The 23,567-nt window shown below is 43.2% G+C and overlaps 1 protein-coding gene across 1 annotated transcript in view; it reads right to left on the bottom strand.

Annotated features, from left to right (window-relative positions):
• LOC115828361 (Golgi phosphoprotein 3-like) overlaps positions 1 to 23,567 on the bottom strand; it is a 206,094-nt gene that overhangs the window by 69,133 nt on the left and 113,394 nt on the right. Inside the window, exons 6-7 of the mRNA XM_030792316.1 lie at positions 21,622 to 21,657; positions 10,992 to 10,994 (exon numbers count right to left, since the gene is read on the bottom strand). Coding sequence (XP_030648176.1) covers positions 10,992 to 10,994; positions 21,622 to 21,657 — 39 coding nt within the window. The remainder of the gene's footprint in view (positions 1 to 10,991; positions 10,995 to 21,621; positions 21,658 to 23,567) is intronic.

Here is a 23,567-nt window from a genome sequence, read left to right as displayed (position 1 = left end):
AAACACTTCCAGCCATTATTTCCATTCCACGTTTCCCAAATGATGTGCAGCGCCAACTGCATGCCAAAGAACCATGCCACCAGGTTCCAAAATATCGGAACACAATTGCCCGAACTTTGTATGAGATAATGGCACAGTACACAATGTGTCACCTAAAAGGATTTCAGAAGGCCAAAAATGATCTTTTTCATTCAACAATTAGGCCTTTACTTCATTTACAAAGCTTTGCTTTGGCCTAACTACAAATAGAAAATTTAAACTGCATGAAACAACACAATATTATTTGAGTCATTGACATGAGCTGTTGACTGACAATTTGTGTACACTGCTCTGTTATATATGCTTGTTGACGTCACTTATTTATGGGCTTTGAAGAAAAATACAAAATCAGTGGTGATTTCAGATGGTTAGCCTGTGGTCTTACCGCAAGTTAAATTTTGTCACTACAGAGACAGATTTCCAAGTAACCAGGAGTATGTTCACGTTGCCAAAGCATTAATCCTGAAGTACCCCTTTCTGAAGGATGTCGATGGCAATGGTTATGTAAGTTAAAAATTAGTTAGGGTTCTTTTTTTTTTTTGATGAAGAAAAGGCTACAGTTGGAGCACCTTTGATGTCATCAGGAAGTCGGTTCCAGAGGTAATTCAGTCGTTCTGTCTGGCCTGCATGCGTGTGTTTGTGTGGCTCTATCTCTGGCCACAAAGCACCCAGGCCTCTGAAACTTCGCATCTTGCTGTTGACTTGTTGAGGTTGATGAGCGCAGTGACAGCAGTCCCTACTCTTCTGATGCCGAGACCATCAACACTTCCTCATATTCTGAAGCTGATGAAGAGATTCTCTCTGTGCACCATACCCAGTGAGTCAAAATACTATGTAATAATAATCTGAATTACAGATTTACGTATCCACGTGAATTTGGCGGCCAGTTGAGGCAGTTTTTTAGAAAAGACCCGTCCAAAAAACTCATCAGAGTCACAAGAGTAAGTTTAGTTCCTTGTGACACATCATTTTATCATTTTTAAGTCAGCTTGTGCAAGTGAAAATGTTCTTTTTCTCATCTTAGATCAAACAGGTTGTCAAGAGAAATCCAGAGCTGCTGAAAGAGGCAACAGCCTTGAACCTTACCTTGGACAACATAAGATGCCAGCTTAGAAAACTCTGTTACAGTCTTTAAAGCTTCTACATAAAGGTGTTGTGACATCTTTTCTCAGGACTCTTACCGGTGCTCTGTTATTCTCTCCAGCCGTTTCTTGCCAATTTGTGTGGTTTTTTCCCTTATCCCTGACCACTCCTCCTCTCATTCCCAGAGGTCTTTCTCTTACTGGCTGTCAATTAAGTTAACTGTATGAACTTGATGCTGTGGTTGCTACTTGTCCTATGTATAGTTTGCACTCTTTTCTAAATAAACACACTGTTTGTATGCTATCCAGGTGCTCCGTTGCACCCACTGTATGCACTTTTGTACGTTGCCTCGGATAAAAGCGTCTGCTGAGTAACTAAATGTGAATGTAATCTGACATGTTCTCTTATAAGTGAGCTCACAGTGTCTTTGCAAATAACAGCAGCCATGTCCCAGGACAGAATCCGTTGCCATATTCATCATCCTAAAAGGCTAAGAAGCAATCCCAGTGTCCATTGCAATTTACAATTTACAATTTAGCATTTAGCAGACGCTTTTAGCCAAAGTGACTTACAATCAGTGCATCAGTCGGATTCCTAATACCTCATGAGCATACATCGCTAAAAAGACTGAGCGTCAATTTACTCCTTCGTATTGCGCCCTGGAATTCTTTGACAAACATAGGTACAAGACAAGGTTTTTTTTTTTTTTTTTTTTTTTTTTTTTTTTTTTTTTTTTTTTTAAGGAAGGGGTGTTAGGCTTAGGGGGATAGGTGGGTTCTGAAGAGGTGGTTTTTCAGTTTCTTGCGGAAGATGGTGAGGGATTCCGCAGTCCTAACTGTATGAGGGAGGTCGTTCCACCACCTCGGGGCAATGGTGGAGAAGAGGCGTGGTCGGGAGGAGCGGCTGCCGGGTTCCCGAAGTGAGGGGAACGTCAGCTGACCAGAGGTCGTAGAGCGGAGGGTTCTAGTAGTGGTATATATGGAGTTATTAGGGACTGAAGGTATGATGGGGCAGACCCTCTTGTTGCCTGGTAGGCCAGTACCAGTGTCTTGAATTGGATGCGGGAAGCTACCGGAAGCCAGTGGAGCGCAGTAAGCAGTGGAGTGACATGAGAGTGCTTAGGGAGGTTGAAGACCAGGCGTGCAGCGGCATTCTGCACGAGCTGGAGTGGCCTGATGGCGCAGGTCGGTAAGCCAGCCAGTAGGATGTTGCAGTAGTCCAGGCGGGAGATGACAAGTGCTTGGACCAGGAGCTGGGTCACCTGTTGAGTGAGGAATGGGCGGATTCTCCTGATATTGTATAGGGAGAATCTGCAGGATCGAGTGACTGCTGCGATGTGACCGGAGTAGGTTAGCTGGTTGTCGAGGGTCACGCCTAGGTTTTTGGCTGCTGTGGTGGGGAACACCACAGATCCCTCAATGGTGATTGCAGTGTCAATCGTTGGGGAGTTCTTTGCAGGAAAGAACAGAAGCTCAGTTTTCTTCAGGTTGAGCTTGAGGTGGTTAGCAGACATCCAGGAGGCAATGTCAGCTAAGCAGGCTGCGATGCAAGGCTGAACCTGAGAGTCAGAGGGGGGGGAAGGAGAAGAACAGTTGTGTATCATCAGCGTAGCAGTGGTAAGAGAGACCATGAGCAGAGATAACTTGACCAAGTGATCTGGTGTAGAGAGAGAAGAGGAGTGGACCAAGTACCGAACCTTGTGGGACCCCCGTGTGGAAAGGGCAGGGGGAGGAGACCGATTCCCTCCAGGAGACCTGGTAGGAACGGTCAGACAGATAGGACTTGAACCATGCGAGTGCAGAACCCGCGATGCCCAGCCCAGCAAGGGATGAGAGGAGTATCTGGTGGTTGACCATGTCAAATGCAGCAGAGAGGTCTAGGAGTATGAGGACAGAGCTGAGAGACTTTGCTCTGGCCAAGTGGAGCTCCTCCGAGACCACAAGGAGGGCCGTCTTGGTGGAGTGGCTGGCTTTGAATCCAGATTGGTTCTGATCCATGAGATTGTTCTGGAGAAGATATGGAGAGAGTTGGTTATATGCTGAACGTTCCAGGGTTTTGGAGAGAAACGGTAGGAGAGAGACTGGACGGTAGCTACTGACATCGGCAGGGTCTAGAGTGGGCTTCTTAAGCAGTGGCTTGACCCGTGCCCTCTTCAGAGCAGAAGGAACTGTGCCGGTAGACAGAGAGCTGTTGATCAAGGATGAGATGAAGGGCAGAATGTCATCCGAGATGGCCTGAAAGAGAGGGGAGGGGATTTCCGCCATCTCCGTTCAGCCGCGCAAAGTTTGGCTCTGTCAGCACGGTTGCTATCAGTCAGCCAGGGACTGGGAGCAGAGAGGCGAGCCGGCTTGGTGACGGGGGGGCAGAGGGTGTCCAGGGAGGAGGCCAGTGCAGAGAGGACTGTAGAGGATTTCTCCTCCACGGGAAGAAGAGAGAAGGCTTCCACAGATGGGAGAGAGGAGCAGACCATAGAAGAGAAGGCGCCAGAGGAGAGGGAGCGAAGGTTGCGCCTAGCAGAGACTGGCAGCGTGGGAGCAGAGGATTTCAGGGAGGGTGAGATTGAGAGGGAGAAAGACATGAAGAAGTGGTCTGAGGCGTGAAGTGGTGTGACTGTGAGATCAGGAACTTGGCAGCCTCTTGTGAAGACAAGGTCCAGTTGATTGCCACCCTTGTGTGTTGCAGGGGACTCCGTGAGGGTAAAGTCAAAGGACTGAAGGAGGGAGAGTAGGCCCTCAGACTGAGTAGTATTCAGCGGAATGTTGAAGTCTCCAAGCAGTAGGATGGGGGTGCCGTACTCAGGGAAGGAGCTGAGGAGGGTGTCCAATTCATCCAGGAATGCCTGCAGAGGACTTGGAGGGCGGTAGAGAACAGTCATGTGTAGTTTATAAGGGGAAGAAACAGAAACCGCATGAAATTCAAAGGAAGAGGGAGAGATGGAAGGGAGAGATGTTTCTCGGAAGCTCCACGAGGAGGAGATCAGGAAGCCAGTTCCCCCACCCCTCCCTGAGGATCTGGGGGTGTGGGAGAAGGAAAAAGCAGTGGAGAGAGCAGCGGGAGTGGCCGTGTTCTGTTTATGTTTATTTTGTTTATTTTGGGACAAAGGCAGTGTAATATACTATGGAAAGACTTTGTTTTATGGGTTGAACAAATCTTTACTGTGATGTATAATTTACTTTATATTCTAGGAGAGGGATACGTTCCAGTCCAATAATTTTATTGGAGTCAGGTAGTAAACAGCTATCAAACCCTGAATAAATTCTTCATTTAAGTAAGTCAGTCCAGTTTTTTTAATTCTACTGGATACTGTGATTTGGTTACATAAGCATATCATGTACAGCTATGTCAGTGTTACAGAGTTGTTTAAAATGTGTGTATTTATGTACTTACACTATTTCTCTTTGAGATGGATAGTCAGTCTGAATAAGTTCGGCATAACTCCCCAGCAAATCCACATAACTGACATCAGGAGTTTTTGAAGTTCTTACTAGAAGCAGAGCTGCAGGAGGACAGAGCTCCATGCAGGCTTTTGAGGGGAACTTTCTATATGTTGGATGCAGAGCTGAGAAAGTGACTCTTGTTCATGAAAATGTGCAGTACTCTAGGTAGTCTTGTGTGCTGTAATGTTTCTTCTTTACAGTGACATTTGAAGCCGAGCCAACCGAGTCCAACCTTGAGCGACTCTCCGGTCTCCTGGTGGGATATGAGGTCTGCCTAACAGGACACCAGAAAGGCGTTGTGGGGAATATGACGATGGAGGAGGTTCGCCTGGCTGCTCGGGGCAAAGATGGACGTAGGGTTATCAAGGTAAGACTTCGTTTTTCTGTAGAGTTCAGTTTGTCATCGAGTGATCTCCTATTTGTATAGTTTTTGAATGGCAAATTCCAAACTGTACTTCTTTGCTGATGCTGAGACCTAACGTTGACCTTGTTCCAAAGATAAAATATTATTCTGTATGTGCGTCATTGAAAAGCACAGGCAGCTGTTTCAGACAAAATAAATTAGTCTTTAAATGATGAGATCATGCATCATTTGAGGTCTGCTCGCATGTGTTGTGATTCCTGTAACAACACATGAGAGTAAACCTCAGATGATTCCTCGGTCGGCCACGCCTTAGAAGTGAGGGAGAAGGAAAAAGTCACGTGCCACTGGAGTGTCACGGCAGAGGTATTTTATGAGGCTGAACATGACTTGAGAACACCTGACATGAGATCTTTAATTTGATGTACAGGTTGACAGATGCATTTAGCTTCTTTAACCATTTAACAAACCTATTGGGCCAACACAATTAAAACACTAAGCCGGCACTCGTTAAGGTAAAAGAAACCCCAAATACCAGTGGCCCGTCCCAGGCCTGGGTTGAAGCTTGAGAACGTAAAACTTCGACTCTCACTTCGACAGCCAAATTACTACTCTAAAGAACATAAGTGGCATTTTCTACAGTACTTTTAAAATTGCGTCCTTCTTCCCTTTGGTCTACGGCCAAAGAGAAGCTCACACTTCCCTCGCTCGCTCTCTTATGCACTCCCTGCTAACCCCATGACCTCCCAGCTCACTTCTGATTGGGTCAGTTATTACAAATAACGTAAAATTTCACAATTAATTACACATTCTTTGTGTACAATATAAAGTAATAGTACAGCACTGCTATCACTATAAATTTACTATTAGGGGAAGGAGGGGGTAACACTTGAAGTAGTCTTTGGCCTTCCTCTTCTTCTTTTTCCTTCTTGCGCCCAGGTCATTGCAACATTGTTTTCCTCCTGCCCGCAAGCACTGAAGCAACAAAAATACGTAGAGCTTTGAAAATCCATCTATCAAGACTAGACAATGTACAGAGAACATAATCGTAAACATATGTATGTGACTCAAATGGAGGGTTTTTTTGACATTGCAGTGGATAACCTGTATGCAAAACCTGCAGAACCATGGACACAGTATTTGGATGTATCCTAGGCTGTGTAATATCCTGTATCCGTTTAAACTTTGTGTCTAAGACAAAATTACAAAGAAACACACCAAGAGTGAGCTGTATAACTGTATACACAAAAAAGGAGAAGAAAACCCTAAATGAGATGGATCTTAGCACCACAATCCCAGAAAAACAATAATCCTATTTTTGTAGTTTTCCAGGAGCTAGAATCCGGTCCCTGAAGACATTACTGTTAATCTCTCTCTCCCTCTCTCTCTCTCTCTGTCCTTATTTATTCATCCATTCGTTTATTTATACACTCCAATAAATATTGATGATATCTATAACAACTTGTAGCCTATCTGTTTCAATTGGTTAAGACATGTTTATCAATCAATGAATTGGTTATCAGCAATAATTTCCTCTTGTTATGGCATGGCCCTGTTATGTTGGTATAGACCTTACAGCTCACGAATAGGCATGTCTTGAAGAATTAGCCATTGCACAGGATAACATGACATGATGACCTGTTCATTATTAATTTGCATAGTCTACATTACTGTCTATTCATCAAATGGATAACAACAAAATAAAAGACGTTGGCCTTTGGACATAAGCCAACGTCTTGCCAACCAGAAATAGGCTGAATGGTTGGATTGTGACATAATGCAGATTAGTCAATCTGCAAAACAACACTGACCCAAAGTCAGTAATCAATGTCATGCTGCCGTTTGTCAAGCTGTTGTTCCAACATCGGGCAAACGGTGATTGTTGTTGAAGGTTTCGGAGGATGTTTTTTATGTTTCTGAGACAAGAACTCACGGAGTTTTCAAAGAGGTTTGGCGAAATATCTGTTTCATGCCGTCTGTGGGATTGCCAACTCCAGAAGGTTAATTTGATGTATATTACTCGCTTTTTAATTGTGGCATGGCAAAAAACAACTTTGACAATGTGGCATGCTAGGAGCCTCGTCCTTAGTTCTGCCCCTTGCTAAAATAAAAAACCTAGTCTGTGGTATGAAAATTTCCGTGGGACTTAGTCCTAACACAGAGGCACGAAAAGATGCATATATAATAGGATTATCAAATCAGTCTCATATAATTCAGTCTCATATAAATCAGTCTCATAAAATTATTAACCATTAATTTTGGTGTTTAATACTTTATAATTAAACTACTAAAATTAGCAAAATAATCAACACTACGTATCAACCAATACTGATATGGTACAACCAATGATCAGCAGCAAATAGAATGATCAAGGCACAAATGACAATAAGAGGTAGTGAGGCAATGTGTAGGTTTTACAGTGTAGGATTAGATGAGGAGTGGATGCCAGAGTGAGAGAGGAAATGTGTGTATGCGTGTGTGTGTGCGTAGCTGTGCACTGAAGAGAAGGAGGAGCGAGGGAGAGAGACTGTGCACAGGCACACAGGCAAGAGGTAGGTGTTGTATGTGCGTGCAGTGCACAAGCGTCTGTGCTAGGCACCAATGAGGGTGGGGATGGGCAACAAGAAGCGCGTGCGAGGGAGAGAGACAAAGGATCTCTAACTTAAAAGCTAGTCTCAACTAGGCCCTACACCCAAACTCCTACCCAACTCTCAGCCAATCCTGAAATCCCAATGTTGAGGTGTGTGATGTGACGGAGGAAATTAGAGAGAGAGAGAGAGAAAGAAAGCATGCATGCTCTATCTAATACAGATAGTTTTTCCTGAGGATTTTGGTTGTTGCATTACAACACCCCCACACTTCTCTAACACACATCCATACCTTGCCTACACTACTGATACTGCTGACTAATTGTTAAATTATGGGTGTTTTTTCTCTGATAATAAATTTGCTTTGTCCTTAATGTGATCTGTGCGTGTTCTGCCCTTCTTTTTTGTCACGTCTTTTGAGCGGAGTCGTGACAGTTGTTCTTGGTTGTTCTTTCTGCAGAGTAACAGAATCTCTTAATGCGCGAGAAATTCATGGCCAGAGAGTAACGGGCATCTCTTTATACAGATAGGATCACTCACTAGGGATATCCAGTGCCAGAGAGAAAGAATTTTGATTTCACCGCAGGTTTTAAGGTGAAATTGCGTCATCACTGTATCTGGTATCTGGCTTCACTGCTGTATCCAATACGTTACAGTGAAAGGTGAGAAGATGGGTTCAGCCTACAACAATATGTAAATAGACTGCTCCTACATGGTTTGCTGACTCAGATGACAACTGGATAAGACGAAGGCAGCGTGCTGGTTGGTATTCCAGAAAGCGGCTTTAGTGAAAACTCTGAGTTAGTAAATGCAGAACAAGTAGTAAACCTCCTAATAGAAGAGCCTGATAGTTTTGTTTTGCTAGGATATTGAAGCCATAGGACTCTTCTGTTAGGAAGTTTACTTGACCCTGGTAGGCGCTGTTGCTACTGGGCAGCTTAAAATCCCTCACTCAAGCTCACAGAATGTAAACAAATGAAGGTGAATGCAGTGTGGAGTCTGTTTGCAAATGCTGGTTGAAGTACGGAGGCCCTAAGGTGCGAAGGATTTATATTTAATCTAGATTCCGTTTTCTCGTGATAACATATTATTTATCTTTGTTTTCTTTGGCATCCCGAGGTGTCGACTTATTGATGTTATTATAACGAAATAACAAAACTAAACAAACAATGTACCGATTTCCTGAGATATCAAATTAATTATGTCATCAACACGGGAAAACGAAGTTTCCATATTTCGTGATAATATTCTGATGGCCTAAACTTGTTAGCGTGAGGTTAGCTTAATAAGTTGTTGGTTCTGTTTGAAATACACAAATAGGCTACTCTGCAATCAACAGCATTGAAAGCAGCTAAGCCTTTATTATGGAAGCCCTGAGATGCCATCAGTTAACATTTGAATTTTGATTCCTTTTTCCCATGTTAACGCCTTATTTTCTTCTTTATTTTCTCAAGATCTTGAGTTATTTAAGTCATGTGACCCCACTGTAACTTGGGAGAAAATACATGACACACCACCTAAACCATTTCAGGTGACTTCTTTTACCCTCCCATGAATGACCAAAAAACATTCATCACTCAGGTCAACAGACTGACCTTGGGAAGAGGAGTCACATATTTTGACAGCTGTCGTCAGAATATGTGACCCCACTGTAACTTGGGAGAAAATGTCTTACACCTGAACTATCCAATTTCAGATGACTTCTTTTACCTTGTAGAACGTACGCTCTTTAAGTGGGGCCACGTCATGTTCTGACAACAGCTGACCTTTAACACCAGTAGCGCCGTGCTGGTTTTACCTACTTATAATGCGGCTAGGCAGTCAAAAGATCACGGAGTCATTAGACAAGGACACTGTTACTGACACATAATGATCGCTAGATGGTGCTTCTTGCACAAAGCAAATAGTTTGCTTACAAGATCAGCTTGCGTTTGGCAAGTTGCTTATCATTCATTTCCGTGTTGATAGTTGGTGATTATCAGTTCTGTCTCTTCAAGGCATTCAGTAGGCTATGTGTAGCCTGCCAAGTAGCCTACGAGTAACACATCAACATTCCCTCCCAATAGAGTGCCATAGTCTATCATTAGTTTCTTGCATTTGAATGATTTGGGTAAACTAGGGGTCCTACTAATTGCCACACTACACCACACTGTACCACACTGCACCACACTGCACCACACTGTACCACAATGCACCACACTACAGCACACTGTACCACACTGCACCACACTACACCTCAGTATACCACACTACACCACACTATACCACACTGCACCGCACTATACCACACTGTACCACACTACACCTCACTTTACCACACTGTACCACACTACACCACACTATACTACACCACACCACACTACACCACACTGTGCCACACTACACCACACTATACCACACTGTACCACACAACACCACACTATACCACACTGTACCACACGACACCACACTATACCACACTGTACCACACTACACCACACTATACCACACTACACCACACTATACCACACTACACCACACCGTACCACACTGTACCACATTACACCACACTATATTACACTATACCACATTACACCACACTATTCCACCCTGTACCACACTGTACAACACCACACCACACTACACCACACTGTACCACACTACACCACACTATACCACACTGTACCACACTACACCACACTGTGCCACACAACACCACACTATACCACACTGCACCACACTGTACCAGACTACACCACACTGTACCACATTGTACCACATAATACTACAGTACCACATGATATCACATTCCAGATAACATCACATAAACTTCACAAATTCTTCATCACAGAACATGGCATACAAACTGTTTTGAAATACTTTTAATGCTTTTTGGTCTTATTTCCTAATATGAACACTGATGAACGATAAATAAAATCCAAGGCATGATATATCAGCTAATTTCACATCTTTCTATTGAGTTGCCTTTTTTCTCCGTTTAGTTTGGGTTTTCTCAGCCTTCGCAGATCTTTTTTGCCCTGGTTTTTTTTGCAAGCTTGGGTACGTTGGGAATCACCAAATGGCCGTCACTGGAGGGTAGAGATTGCTTGTTTTTCATTCATTTAATTTTCATAAATTTGGTAAACAACTGTTCTCTCTCCATTTCAGTTGGACTGTAATTTAGTAATCAAATCAGGCAATTTTTGAGGTTTCCAACTAAAAGTCAGTTTGATGACATGATTCATTGCCTCACAATTGTTGTTGGTCCAGCCATTGGTTATTATTTTTTACATCTAACACCTTATGTTTTATCAGAGGAACCATTTTTTTAAAATATTGTAGGAATTTTGGACACTGTGTTTCTATAACATTTTCTATTTCCAACACTTTTTCCAAGATTTTGACAGCGCTAGCAGAGTATGCTATTGACCAGAATCAAGCAGTAACAGATACAGCAGAAATGACCTGATAGTTTTCACCCAGCTGGAGACTTCATTTTGAAACCCACTACAACTGCCGACCACACTTATTACAAACAAAGACAGAGGTCTAGTCATGTAGCTTAAATGTTTTTTTGTTTTTTTTTTCTTGGGAGATTATAGTTTGTGGTACTGTTTGTAAGCTTTTTTTATTCTAAGTAGTTTGACTACTTTATACAGATGTATTTCAAGATCAAGAGTTGTTTTTTTTTTTCCCAATGCAGCATCACAACTGAAAACCAGAGGACAATGTTTTTGTTGTTTTTGTTTTTGTTTTCCCCCAATGTAGCCTAGGTACTGTGTTGGCGATCACAGTGGGTCAAAATGTACACATTTAACAACAAATCGCTGAATGGTGTTCTGATATTTTGTTTAAAAGCAAGTGGATTCAAAAATAACGTTGATCTAACTTCATAGGGGCATAGGTATCAGCCTATATATTTGCCTGTATAGAATATGGGTTTTTCACATGTCAGGATGTAGTGTATAAGCCTTAGGATATGGAATATATGTTATAATATGGTTTTCCCCTTAAACAAAAAGAAAAGAAGTTACCTGTGAACCGTAAATTAAGCTACAATATAAATTAACTACAGTCCACAAAGTGCAGGAACGGTGTAGTGTGGAATACTCTTGACCTCAGTGCAGCCTTTGACACCATTGATCATACCATTCTCCTTGATAGACTAGAAAATGTTGTTGGAGTTAAGGGAACGGCCCTCTTATGGCTTAGGTCCTACTTAACTGATCGTTATCAGTTTGTTGATGTAAATGGTGAGTCCTCTGCACATACTGAGGTAAAGTTCGGAGTCCCGCAAAGTTCTGTTTTAGGCCCACTGCTTTTCTCTTTATATATGCTACCTCTAGGTAATGTTATTCGTAAACACGGTATTAGCTTCCACTGCTATGCTGATGACACACAGTTGTATGTCTCAGCGAAGCCAGACGAGAGACACCAACTTAACAAAATTGAGGAATGTCTAAAGGATATTAGGCACTGGATGCTTACGAATTTCCTCTCACTCAACACTGAAAAAACAGAAGTACTTGTACTAGGATCACATGCAGCTAGGAGTAAGCTTTCCGACCACATAGTTACTCTGGATGGCCTTTCTCTTTCATCAGGTGTGGCAGTAAAAGATCTTGGTGTAATTATTGACTCCAGTCTTTCATTTGAAGCTCATGTAGATAATATTACCAGGAAATATTAACAAGATAAGAAATGCATTGTCATTTCAAGATGCTGAAAAATTGGTTCATGCTTTCATTACCTCTAGATTAGACTACTGTAATGCCTTACTGTCTGGATGCTCTACTAGGTGTATAAATAAGCTACAGTTAGTTCAGAATGCAGCGGCCAGAGTTCTTACTAGAACCAAAAAATATGATCACATCACCCCTATCTTATCCACACTGCACTGGCTCCCAGTCAAATCTCGTATTGATTATAAAATCTTACTATTAACATATAGAGTATTAAATGGTCTTGCGCCACAGTACCTGCGCGAACTCCTGGTCTTTTATGATCCACCACGCCTACTTAGATCAAAAGGTGCAGGCTATTTGTTGGTACCTCGAGTTATGATGGCTACAGCAGGGGGCAGAGCCTTCTCTTACAGAGCCCCACAGTTATGGAATAGCCTCCCAATTAATGTTCGAGACTCAGACACAGTCTCTATGTTTAAGTCAAGGCTGAAAACTTATCTGTTTAGCCAAGCCTTTTGCTAATAGCTCTTTACTAGGCAAAGGAGCAGATCTGGAGGGTTCTCGGGCATAGAATGTTTGGTGAACTGGGATGTTTGGATGCTGTCGCCCCCCCACTTTAACATGTTCATTCAGGTTTGTTGACTGTGGAGTGGGTGGCCGCCTTGTGTCCCAGAGTGCCATCATGTCCATATTACCTTCTAGCTCTCCCTTTTAGCTATGCTGTACTAGTTAGTCTTGCTGGAGTCCCTGCCTGCACTCGGCACACGATGTATATTTACCTTAACCATTATGTGGAAATGAACATCTAACAATGTGCCTCTCTCTCTCGCTCTCTCTCTCTCTCTCTCTCTCTCTCTCTCTCTCTCTCTCCCTCTCTCTCTCTCTCTCTCTCTCTCTCTGTCGAGCCACACATGCTACTCCTGAGACACCAGTGATCCTGACTCCTCCCGCCCTCTGGACTGACCCATCCTGGTGTTATCATCTTCCATCCCCCGTCAGCCTCCTGTCTACATCACCATCCCCTTTGTTCATGCCCCAATTTACTTTCAGCTGTAACTGCCCACGTGGTCGGCACCTATTGCACACCTGTCTGACTAAGGAGGGGTCTCCTCTCTCTGTGGTCCTCCTCAAGATTTCTCCCATTTTCCCATTTCCCTCTTGGGTTTTTGGGGAGTTTTTTCTTGCCCGCCATGAGGATTAAGTCAGGGGGTGCCGTCATATTTTGATTTAACTGTTGTGGCCTGTAAAGCCCTTTGAGACTGTAAACAGTGATATTGGGCTCTAAATAAACTTGAACTTGAACTTGAATAGTGTGGTATACTATGGTGTAGTGTGGTGTAGTGTGGTTGTGACGGAGGGCTCTGTCGGTAACCGCGGCAGCACTTTTGGTTGACCCCCAAACATATAACATTCCCTTCCCCGTTACTAGTTAGACGCTTCTGTGAGTGCACGCACAGAATTAGCAGCTAAATATGTTCCATTCGCATACACGCAATCACAACCACGACATAATTCATCCTGGTCCGTCATACACAGTAACCAAAACTCTGCCTACATAACAAAAATCTACACAGACTCAGAAATCCATTTAAAATCAAGTTTATTATTGTCTTATCTGTTTGTTGTTTTCGAAGATCTTCGTCAGTCGTTGTTGTGTAAGTTTGTAAATGTGCGCTATGTTCGTCCACTGTCTTCCGTGTTAACTGTTGAAGTTCCTGGCTACGGACACTGCAAAAGGCCAAACTAAATTGTAATTTTCCTGACGGTTTTCAAAGCTCGGTGGGTGGCTCTTTCTCGCCACGAGCTGGTGGGCAAACCATGGAAGAGTGACCGAACATGAAATATGTTAATGAAATGGATTATGGAAATTGTTATTTTAAATATTATGAGCTTTTATCATCAACGTGGGTGTATAAATTAAATGTGATTTTTAAAAGTGCCTTAGAAATTATAAAAGGGGGAAAAAGAAGGAAAAATCTATTTGGTTGTCAGTCCGCCACCATGGTATGAGTTAGGGGCGGGGCTTAGGGTAGAAGAAGAGCCCCGGGTACCTAGAGGTAGTTCTTGGGAGGACTCGGTCATGGTAGGACCGCTGAGAGTCGTGTACATTAAATCGCGTTTGTATATATATATGTAAATTTGAATTCTTTGGTTTTGCTTCGTCTTTTGTTTTGTGAACCTAAATACGTATTTTGCACTTTTTGGATTTTTGTCACGGAATTTTGCTTTGTCGGGCTGTTTGGGAAACACTGTAAATAAAACACCATTGCACTTAAGTGCTATTGCGGCGGAGCCAGTCATTTTTTTTTTTTTAAATCATCCATGAATCACGTCACTCCACGACAGTGGTACAGTGTGGTGTAGTGTGGTGCAGTGTGGTATAGTGTGATATAGTGTGGTGTAGTGTGGTATAGTGTGGTACAGTGTGGTACAGGGTGGTGTAGTGTGGTATAGTGTGATATAGTGTGGTGTAGTGTGGTATAGTGTGGTACAGTGTGGTACAGGGTGGTGTAGTGTGGTGTATTGTGGTGCAGTGTGGTACGTAGTGTGGTGTATTGTGGTGCAGTGTGGTGCAGTGTGGTACAGTGTGGTACAGTGTGGTGTAGTGTGGTACAGTGTGGTACAGTGTGGTGTAGTGTGATGTAGTGTGATGTAGTGTGATATAGTGTGGTGTAATGTGGTATAGTGTGGTGTAGTGTGGAGTAGTGTGGTACAGTGTGCTGTAGTGTGGTGTGGTGTGGTACAGTGTGGTGTAGTGTGATGTAGTGTGGTACAGTGTGATGTAGTGTGATGTAGTGTGGTGTAGTGTGGTATAGTGTGGTGTAGTGTGGTACAGTGTGATGTAATGTGGTACAGTGTGGTGCAGTGTGGTGTAGTGTGGTGTAGTGTGGTACAGTGTGGTAGTGTGGTACAGTGTGGTACAGTGTGCCGTAGTGTGGTAGAGTGTGGTAGTGTGGTATAGTGTGGTGTAGTGTACTATAGTGTGGTGCAGTGTGGTACAGTGTGGTGTAGTGTACTATAGTGTGGTGCAGTGTGGTGCAGTGTAGTGTAGTGTGGTACAGTGTGGTATAGTGTGGTGTCGTGTGGTACAGTGTGGTGTAATGTGGTACAGTGTGGTGTAGTGTGGTACAGTGTGGTGTCGTGTGGTACAGTGTGGTGTAGTGTGGTATAGTGTGGTGTAGTGTACTATAGTGTGGTGCAGTGTGGTGTAGTGTGGTACAGTGTGGTAGTGTGGTACAGTGTGCCGTAGTGTGGTACAGTGTGGTACAGTGTGGTAGTGTGGTACAGTGTGCCGTAGTGTGGTACAGTGTGGTAGTGTGGTGTAGTGTGGTACAGTGTGGTGTAGTGTGATATAGTTTGGTGTAGTGTGGTACAGTGTGGTGTAGTGTGGTACAGTTTGCTGTAGTGTAGTACAGTGTGGTACAGTGTGGTGTAGTGTGGTACAGGGTGATGCAGTGTGGTGCAGTGTCGTACAGTGTGGTATAGTGTGATATAGTGTAGTGTAGTGTGGTACAGTGTGGTATAGTGTGGTGTAGTGTGGTATAGTGTGATATAGTGTAGTATAGTGTAGTATAGTGTGGTGTAGTGTGGTACAGTGTGGTGTAGTGTGATGTAGTGTGGTACAGTGTGGTGTAGTGTGGTGTGGTGTGGTGTATTGTGGTACAGTGTGGTGCAGTGTGATATAGTGTGATATAGTGTGGTACAGTGTGGTGTCGTGTAGTACAGTGTGCTGTAGTGTGGTGCAGTGTGCTGTAGTGTGATATAGTGTGGTGTAGTGTGGTATAGTGTGGTGTAATGTGGTATAGTGTGGTACAGTGTGCTGTAGTGTGATATAGTGTGGTGTAGTGTGGTACAGTGTGGTGTCGTGTGGTACAGTGTGCTGTAGTGTGGTACAGTGTGGTGTAGTGTGATGTGGTACAGTGTGATGTAGTGTGGTATAGTGTGGTGTAGTGTACTATAGTGTGGTGCAGTGTGGTGTAGTGTGGTGTAGTGTGGTACAGTGTGGTGTAGTGTGATATAGTTTGGCGTAGTGTGGTACAGTGTGGTGTAGTGTGGTACAGTGTGCTGTAGTATGGTACAGTGTGGTACAGTGTGGTGTAGTGTGGTACAGGGTGGTGCAGTGTGGTGCAGTGTCGTACAGTGTTGTATAGTGTGATATAGTGTAGTGTAGTGTGGTACAGTGTGGTATAATGTGATATAGTGTAGTATAGTGTAGTATAGTGTGGTGTAGTGTGGTGTAGTGTGGGGTGGTGTGGTGTATTGTGGTACAGTGTGGTACAGTGTGGTATAGTGTGGTACAGTGTGGTGTAGTGTGATGTAGTGTGGTGTAGTGTGGTACAGGGTAGTGTAGTGTGGTGTATTGTGGTGCAGTGTGGTACAGTGTGGTGTAGTGTGGTGTATTGTGGTACAGTGTGGTGTAGTGTGGTACAGTGTGGTATATTGTGGTGTAGTGTGGTACAGTGTGGTATAGTGTGATGTAGTGTGGTGCAGTGTGGTGTAGTGTGATGTAGTGTGGTATAGTGTGGTATAGTGTGGTGTATTGTGGTGCAGTGTGGTGTATTGTGGTGCAGTGTGGTGTATTGTGGTGCAGTGTGGTGCAGTGTGGTGTAGTGTGGCAATTAGTAGGACTCGAGAGGGGTCGTGGTAAAGCACGATCACAATATATCTTGTTAAGAGAATGGAATGTGTGGACATACTCTTTCATCTTATGTTACAGACATGCATTCGTTATCTCTCACTTAAGCATTGGTTTATCAACCAAGCTGTCACACACCTGCCCCACAGTTTTAGAAATTCTCATTATCTATGGGCGTCAAGGTCAAAGGTCCTAGGCTGCACAGGTATATCTGTGTGTGTGTGAGACCTTGTAGTCTAGTCTTCCACCATCAAGACTCTGTCTGGGTGCCTCTGATGACCTCCTCTCTTCTTTTGCTGTGTACTCTACCTTTTGTTCAATAAAGACAAAAGAGCTACCTTAACAGTTGCCTACCACCAAGCTGCTAAATCATGTCCACACATGTGATAGAAAATGTAGGCACAGCTTGGACATGAATAAATATACACAAATGTTTTTTTGCTTGTTTGTATATATATATATATATATATATATATATATATATATATATATATATATATATATATATATAACCAAAACACCGAAGCCAGAGCGCAATCCACAAACAAAGTCAATAAATGAAAATTCAGGGTCATAGACAGAATGGCAAGTTTGTAATTATAGCAGAAAAAACACAAAAGGCACGAAGGCAAACAACGAGATCGTAATCTGAAACACAGCATCTTTAAATGTTGGCGCTCCACGTCCAGTTGGTTAAACCATGAGGGGCACCCCCTCCCTGGTTGGTCGAATGGGAGGCGGGGGGGGGGGGGGGGGGGGGGCAATATCAGGCCAGATGGGAACCTGTGTCAGGAGAGAGAGAGAGAGAGAGAGAGAGAGAGAGAGACGCAAACGAAACAAGGCACACAAATAAAACGTACAGCGTGGCGCACGTAACAGTATCAAAGCTGCAAGTGAGAATGTGTGACAGGAGAGGGATTCCATTTTACACCAGTCCAGCTCACTCTTGTATAGCCAAGAATATATTCGATATATTCTTGTATATTCTTTGTATATTTGCTGCCCAGTAGTAAAACACAACATTAGGCAGGCCTAGTCCACAATCCCCCCTTGCCGTCTGCAGAGCGCTTTTTTTATTCTCGCCATCTTGCCTGCCCATACAAACAAGAGAATAATTGTATCGAGCTGCTTGAAGAATGATTTTGTCAGAGAGAGGGCAATGTTAATCCCAAGATAATTGAAACTTTCGGGTGAGAGATGATAGGGTATCTGCCCCTGCATAAGCTATATAAAGTAGCAGGTCATCTGCTTATGGAGAAACCCAATGTTCCATACTTCCCCGACGTATACCCTGCATGTATCTTGAAGTTTTCAGCATAATGGCTAAAGGTTCAATGAAACATAACTAATAGCAATGGAGCTAATTGTTTTGAGAATTTTTTATAAAACTCTGAGGTAAACCCATCTGGTCCTGGAGATTTGTCACTGTTCATTTCCCTAATGCTGTCATATATTTCTTCCAGGGTGTCACGCTGGTGGTGTGGTGCAGGACCCAAGTGCAAAGACACGATGATGATAGTGAAAAAAGGAGGACTTTACTGGAACTGAAGATCAAACTACATGTGCAGAACAGGAACGAACCAATAACAAAAAGGTGCAGCATGACAGTTGTGCAAACTAACACAAACAACGATAGACAAAAGACAAGGCAAACACTAGGACTTAAATACAGAGGGAAACTAAACAGGGCAAAACAGGATTGGGTAAAACTAACAAGGTTAATAATTAGACAAACGGGAACAGGTGAGGGGCGGAGACAGACAGAGAACAGGCGCACAAAGACATGTCAAACTAAAAGTCCAAAATGGAGGTGCAGGCTGTGACATGGTTATAGTAGTGCTAATAATATGTTGCTTAATAGTAGGTCATAGACTTGAGCATTTTGATCACAGTGTTAGCTATTCTCGAGATCTCAACCTGTCTATGTCATTATTACAAAGTAACGAAACTTTGTTTTCTCGAGATTGTTGGAGATCGCTAATTAATTATGTCATTATCTCAAGAAAACAAAGTTTTGTTATAATGATAATGACATAAACTGTAAGTCATTACATCGATGTCAGAGGTGGGATTCAATGGAGATTGATAGAGTTCTCCGTGATTGAACCATGGTTGTGGAAGATCTGTGCAGAGGGAAGCGTGAGCTGGTGCATCCACCCTCAACCGTCCCTGTTGGGGCAAGGACCCGGCAGGCTCTAAGTGGGGTGGACCCTGCTCCTGAAGACCAATGGAGACAAGAGGAGCAGGCTGCAATCCCACCGACCGCCTTTTTAAAGGTGAGGAGAAGGAATCCTGCTCCAGAAATCAGTGACCAACGAAGGAACAGCGAAGCGCTGTTCCCCTTTACCGCCTTTCTTAAGGTGAAGGCGGACGCCTTGTGCAAGGGGGGCACTTCTCCAGAAGATGTCTTGATGCCTGGCCCAAGGATGGTAGCAGGTTGCAGTGGAAGAGGCTAACCTTCCTAAACAATAAGATTAACCTTGTAAAGCTAAATATTTCTATTTACTTGGTGTAAAATCCATTTTAATTCAATGCAAGGCTGTTATCTCCCTGTCATGGTCATCCAACAACCAGTTCCCTTGTTAGAAGAATGCCTTTGAACTGAAGCCAGATTGAGCCAGGGCTTCGAAACTTGGCACACACATTCTCCACCAAAAGGAGATAGGATGCTCAGAAAATCAAGAATTTACACAAATTTTGGAAATTTTTATTTTCAGCAATGTCAATGTAGAATGCGGATTCCGTCTTATGAATTTAGAAGCGCAAGGAAAGGAGAAGCCAGATTCACAAGGTGTTGGGAGAAACTGTCTTACTAATCTGGAAGCTGAGCAACAGCCCGAAATTCTTCACCCCTTATTTTTTAATCACACTTGCTCTTGGTTTTACGCTTCCAAAATAAAAGTACAACATAAAGGACCCAATGCCCATTAACATTAACTGTGGGCCTATATAATGCATATGATCGGTGACTGACAGTGGCTTGTAACATTAAATGAGACTGAAAGGTTTCCTCCCTTTCCAACTTTGTCTTGTAAAATCATATTTATGTTTAAGTGATCAATGCCTCGTCTTTCCGTCACATACTTAGTGTAAATACGGACGCTACGCATTTTATTGAATGAATGTTTTTTTCCGCACCTATCGACAGTGGTGTGTGACCCCCATGATTTCTAGATACATCTCTGCCATGTTGGACAGTCTCTTAACAATCTGTGCCACTTGTCAGCCCAAAATATAACCTTTTTGATTCAACAGCTTAAATAGCCAAGTAAAAAAAAAAAAAAGTGTGGATATTGACTGTGTAGTTCTATTTGTTTGGCTATGTAGATCATCTCCTACACCGCAGGCGAGATTGGCATTGGGAGTCCTGAGTTCAGGAACCGTATGCCCTCCACCAACCTTTCCAGTTATATCAACAACACTCAGGAGTCAGACTCAGGACGGTACCTGTGTGACATCCTCATTACAGGAGCTCCGGGAACTAAGACTCAATGTAAAGGGTACGGGAAACGTCTGTTTCGGTTACAGAATTCAGCTTTACAGTAACCATCCATATGGTGTTTCTTCTAGGAGTCTGTGAAATGAATGTTTTCGGGACACTGCTAATGTTTTCACTGCTATTTTCACTAATGAGGCTAATGATGATGACAGCGATTATGATGATGATGTCGATGAATGTTATTGTACAGACAGGACCATAATGGATGATACACTGCTGGTTTGAAATGACCATGAGATTAATTATGAAAGGAAAAATACAAATTCTAATCAGGATAAATACAGCTGGATTAAAAACAAATAGTCTGTTTCATGACTGTAATATCTGTCTGTGGGTCAATCACAATAAAGAGACAATTTGCCCTAACGCACATAAAGCACATTGTTTGAAGAAGAAAAAAAAAAAACAACAACAACAATAAAAAACAAAAACAAAACAGCCCATAAACCTATGCTGGAAGTCTGCTATATGTAATTAACCAGCAGTAAATATAGTACAGTGTGAAATCACATGAACAAAATGGTGCTCAGAACCTACTTATCTGCAGTACATTATTAAGAAGCCATTGCCTAGAAGAATACTAATTACTGTGGTGTTATTTTGTTGGTAGGGTCAGTTTGAGTGTGACCTGTCTCTCTGGCTTTTCCAGTCCCTCCCTTCACCCCTGCATGCTCGATGACAGGAGATCCTATACTGCGAGGGAATGAGACCCTGAACTGTAAGTCCGGCTACGGTAAACCTGTCCCTCAATACAAATGGACTAAAGCTGCCCCACTGTCTGAGGTCTTTTTCTCCCCCATGCAGAGTCAGTGTCTCTCTCATTATACCAGTGTTTCCCAACCTTGGGGTCGCCTGAAATATCTTACAACTGATCCGTACAAAAAAGAGAGAGATAAAAAAAAAAATATATATATATATATATATATATATATATATATGTGTGTGTGTGTGTGTGTGTGTGTATATATATATATATATATATATATATATATATATATATATATATATATATATATATATATATATATATATATATATATGGAGGCACCTGTCCCTCCACAGATAGTCTTAGTGGTGGACAAAAAAACAAAACAAAGAAGACAAAGTAAAGACAGCAAAGCAGCAAAGAAAACAAAGAAAACCAACCCATGATCTCACACTCACAAATTACTGCATCGGACTCTGTTATAATTTAGATTCTTTAGAGGAGAGGCTAGATAATGCCTCGGCCTGGGCGGATCCACTGCTCTCAGTCTCGACAGTTCAATGCAGAGTTTTGGAAAAAGGCTCTGCTTACCTTTTTTGGTTGGGCACCGTCGATCCAAGGAGCAGATCCGTCCAAGCGGTCAGCTTCCCGCCAGTCAAATGTGGGTGAAAATTCTCAGCCTGGGCCAGATGTGACTGAGTCCCAACACCACACTGGTACCTGTCCTAAGACGAAACAATAGGAGTCCAATGTTGAGTCAGATGAAGTATAAGTTTATTGTATAGTTCAAAAGGCATACAACAAACTGAGTCAGGTCCCGGAGAGTGACTGATGCATTCTCACAAAGCACCGATTCTTGTACATATTCGTATCAATTCCCCAAAAAAGGATACACATTACCTCATCTCTTTGTGGTGGGGCACCATCTACATGCGTTGTTAATGACTACAACACCCTGGCAGAGGCTCCTTCCTTATCTCACATGCAGCCCCTAGAGTTTTAAGTTTCTGTGATTGCACGCACACACTGTGAACAGTGAGCAGTGAATTTGTCCTCTGCATTTAACCCATCTGTTACGGCTGTGGTGTTGGGGTGTGTTTTTTTTCTCTCTCCATGTCTCTCTCCAGGCACCGCCCTACCCTGTCCTCATTGTCGCCATGAATGGTTAACAGCGCGGGTGCTTAATTGTTCACCGGAACCGGCTGTTTTAAAAGTCCTGGGAAGACCGATAGACGGGGCCAGTGGGCCAGACGGCAGGATTAATGCTGTGTGTGCGCGTGCGCGGGTGTGCGTGTGTGCGTGTGTCTTGTAACAGGGATATATCGCTGTGTGTTTCATCCCTGTGTGTATATTGGCTGGTTACAGCAGTTACGCTGTGTGTTTAATTCGGATGACGTGATTAAGTAGTTTTGAATATTACTTTTGGTTTTGTTGTAACCCCTTTCTTTCTCTTTTCTTGGCTTAATAAATTAACAATCCACATATCCCTGTTTTCTTTTTGAGTTTTTTATTATGTTACCTCCCCCAGTCCCTAGATTTTACTCGCGGGGACGTAACATATTTGGGGGCTCGTCCGGGAGACTGAACGTGATTGGTGAGCGGATTTTTTGAATTAGTGTTTTTGTTACTGTTAATATTTTATCTATTGATTAGCCTTCGTTAGGCATTGAAACAGCTCCCTCGGATTAGGTAGGTGAGTGTCCAGCTAGGTTGTACCAGCCTCTCCTTCGGGCACTCGTTTATTATTTTGCCTTTCTTATTTTCGGGGTAAATCCTGGGCGGGGATCAAGTTCTCCGGCGGGGGTAGGCGTTTCAGGGCTTCGGCCGCTGATGTTAAGCCTTTCAAGTTGCCTCGAGCCCGGCACGCTCCAGAAGATAGGTAGGTATAGTTTGGGTTAGGCAGGATCTGGGGGCAGTTTTTCTGGTAAGGCTTGGCTTGGTATTTGTCTGTTGTGTGTGTGACATCTGACAATAGCGTTATTGCGTGGAAGTAAAGTGAAAGTGAGTTAAAGTCATCCATATCGATGAGGTGTTCTAGCTAGGCTACTTGTTTTTAGCTTAGCTTGGCGTTAGTTTTATTAACTTTGATCTACGTATTCGGTTTCGTTTCGTGGTGAGTATGGCGGCATTTAATTTGGAGGAGTTTGTGCTTAATCCTACTCTGAGTCAGCTTGATGATTGTCGGAAAACTGACTTATGTATAATCGCCGAGCACTATGGTATTCCTTTCTCGACTTCCCTTGTTAAGAAGGAACTGAAAGCTGTTGTTTTAAATGGGTTAATGGAAAAACGTATCATCACTTCACATGTCGATTCGGTGGCTGGGGCTATGGCAGCAGTGTCCATAGGCGAGGGCCGTATTAGTATGGCGGAACCCTCGGGCGAAATCTCCTTTGAATTCCAGGAAGGACAAGCGACCGAGTCGCAGCCGGTTACTCTTACTCCCGGTTTAGAGAAGAGCGAGGTGGAAGGAAAGCCGTTCACCTTGCCGCGGTTTGATCCTCTCTCTGTGGGCTCGTCTTCTGGCTCTAGGCTAGATGCCCGGCTAAAAGTG

This window comes from Chanos chanos, chromosome 15 (assembly GCF_902362185.1).
Source record: "Chanos chanos chromosome 15, fChaCha1.1, whole genome shotgun sequence".
Classification (NCBI taxonomy): Eukaryota; Metazoa; Chordata; class Actinopteri; order Gonorynchiformes; family Chanidae; genus Chanos; species Chanos chanos.
This window is presented reverse-complemented; position numbering and strand designations above follow the sequence as displayed.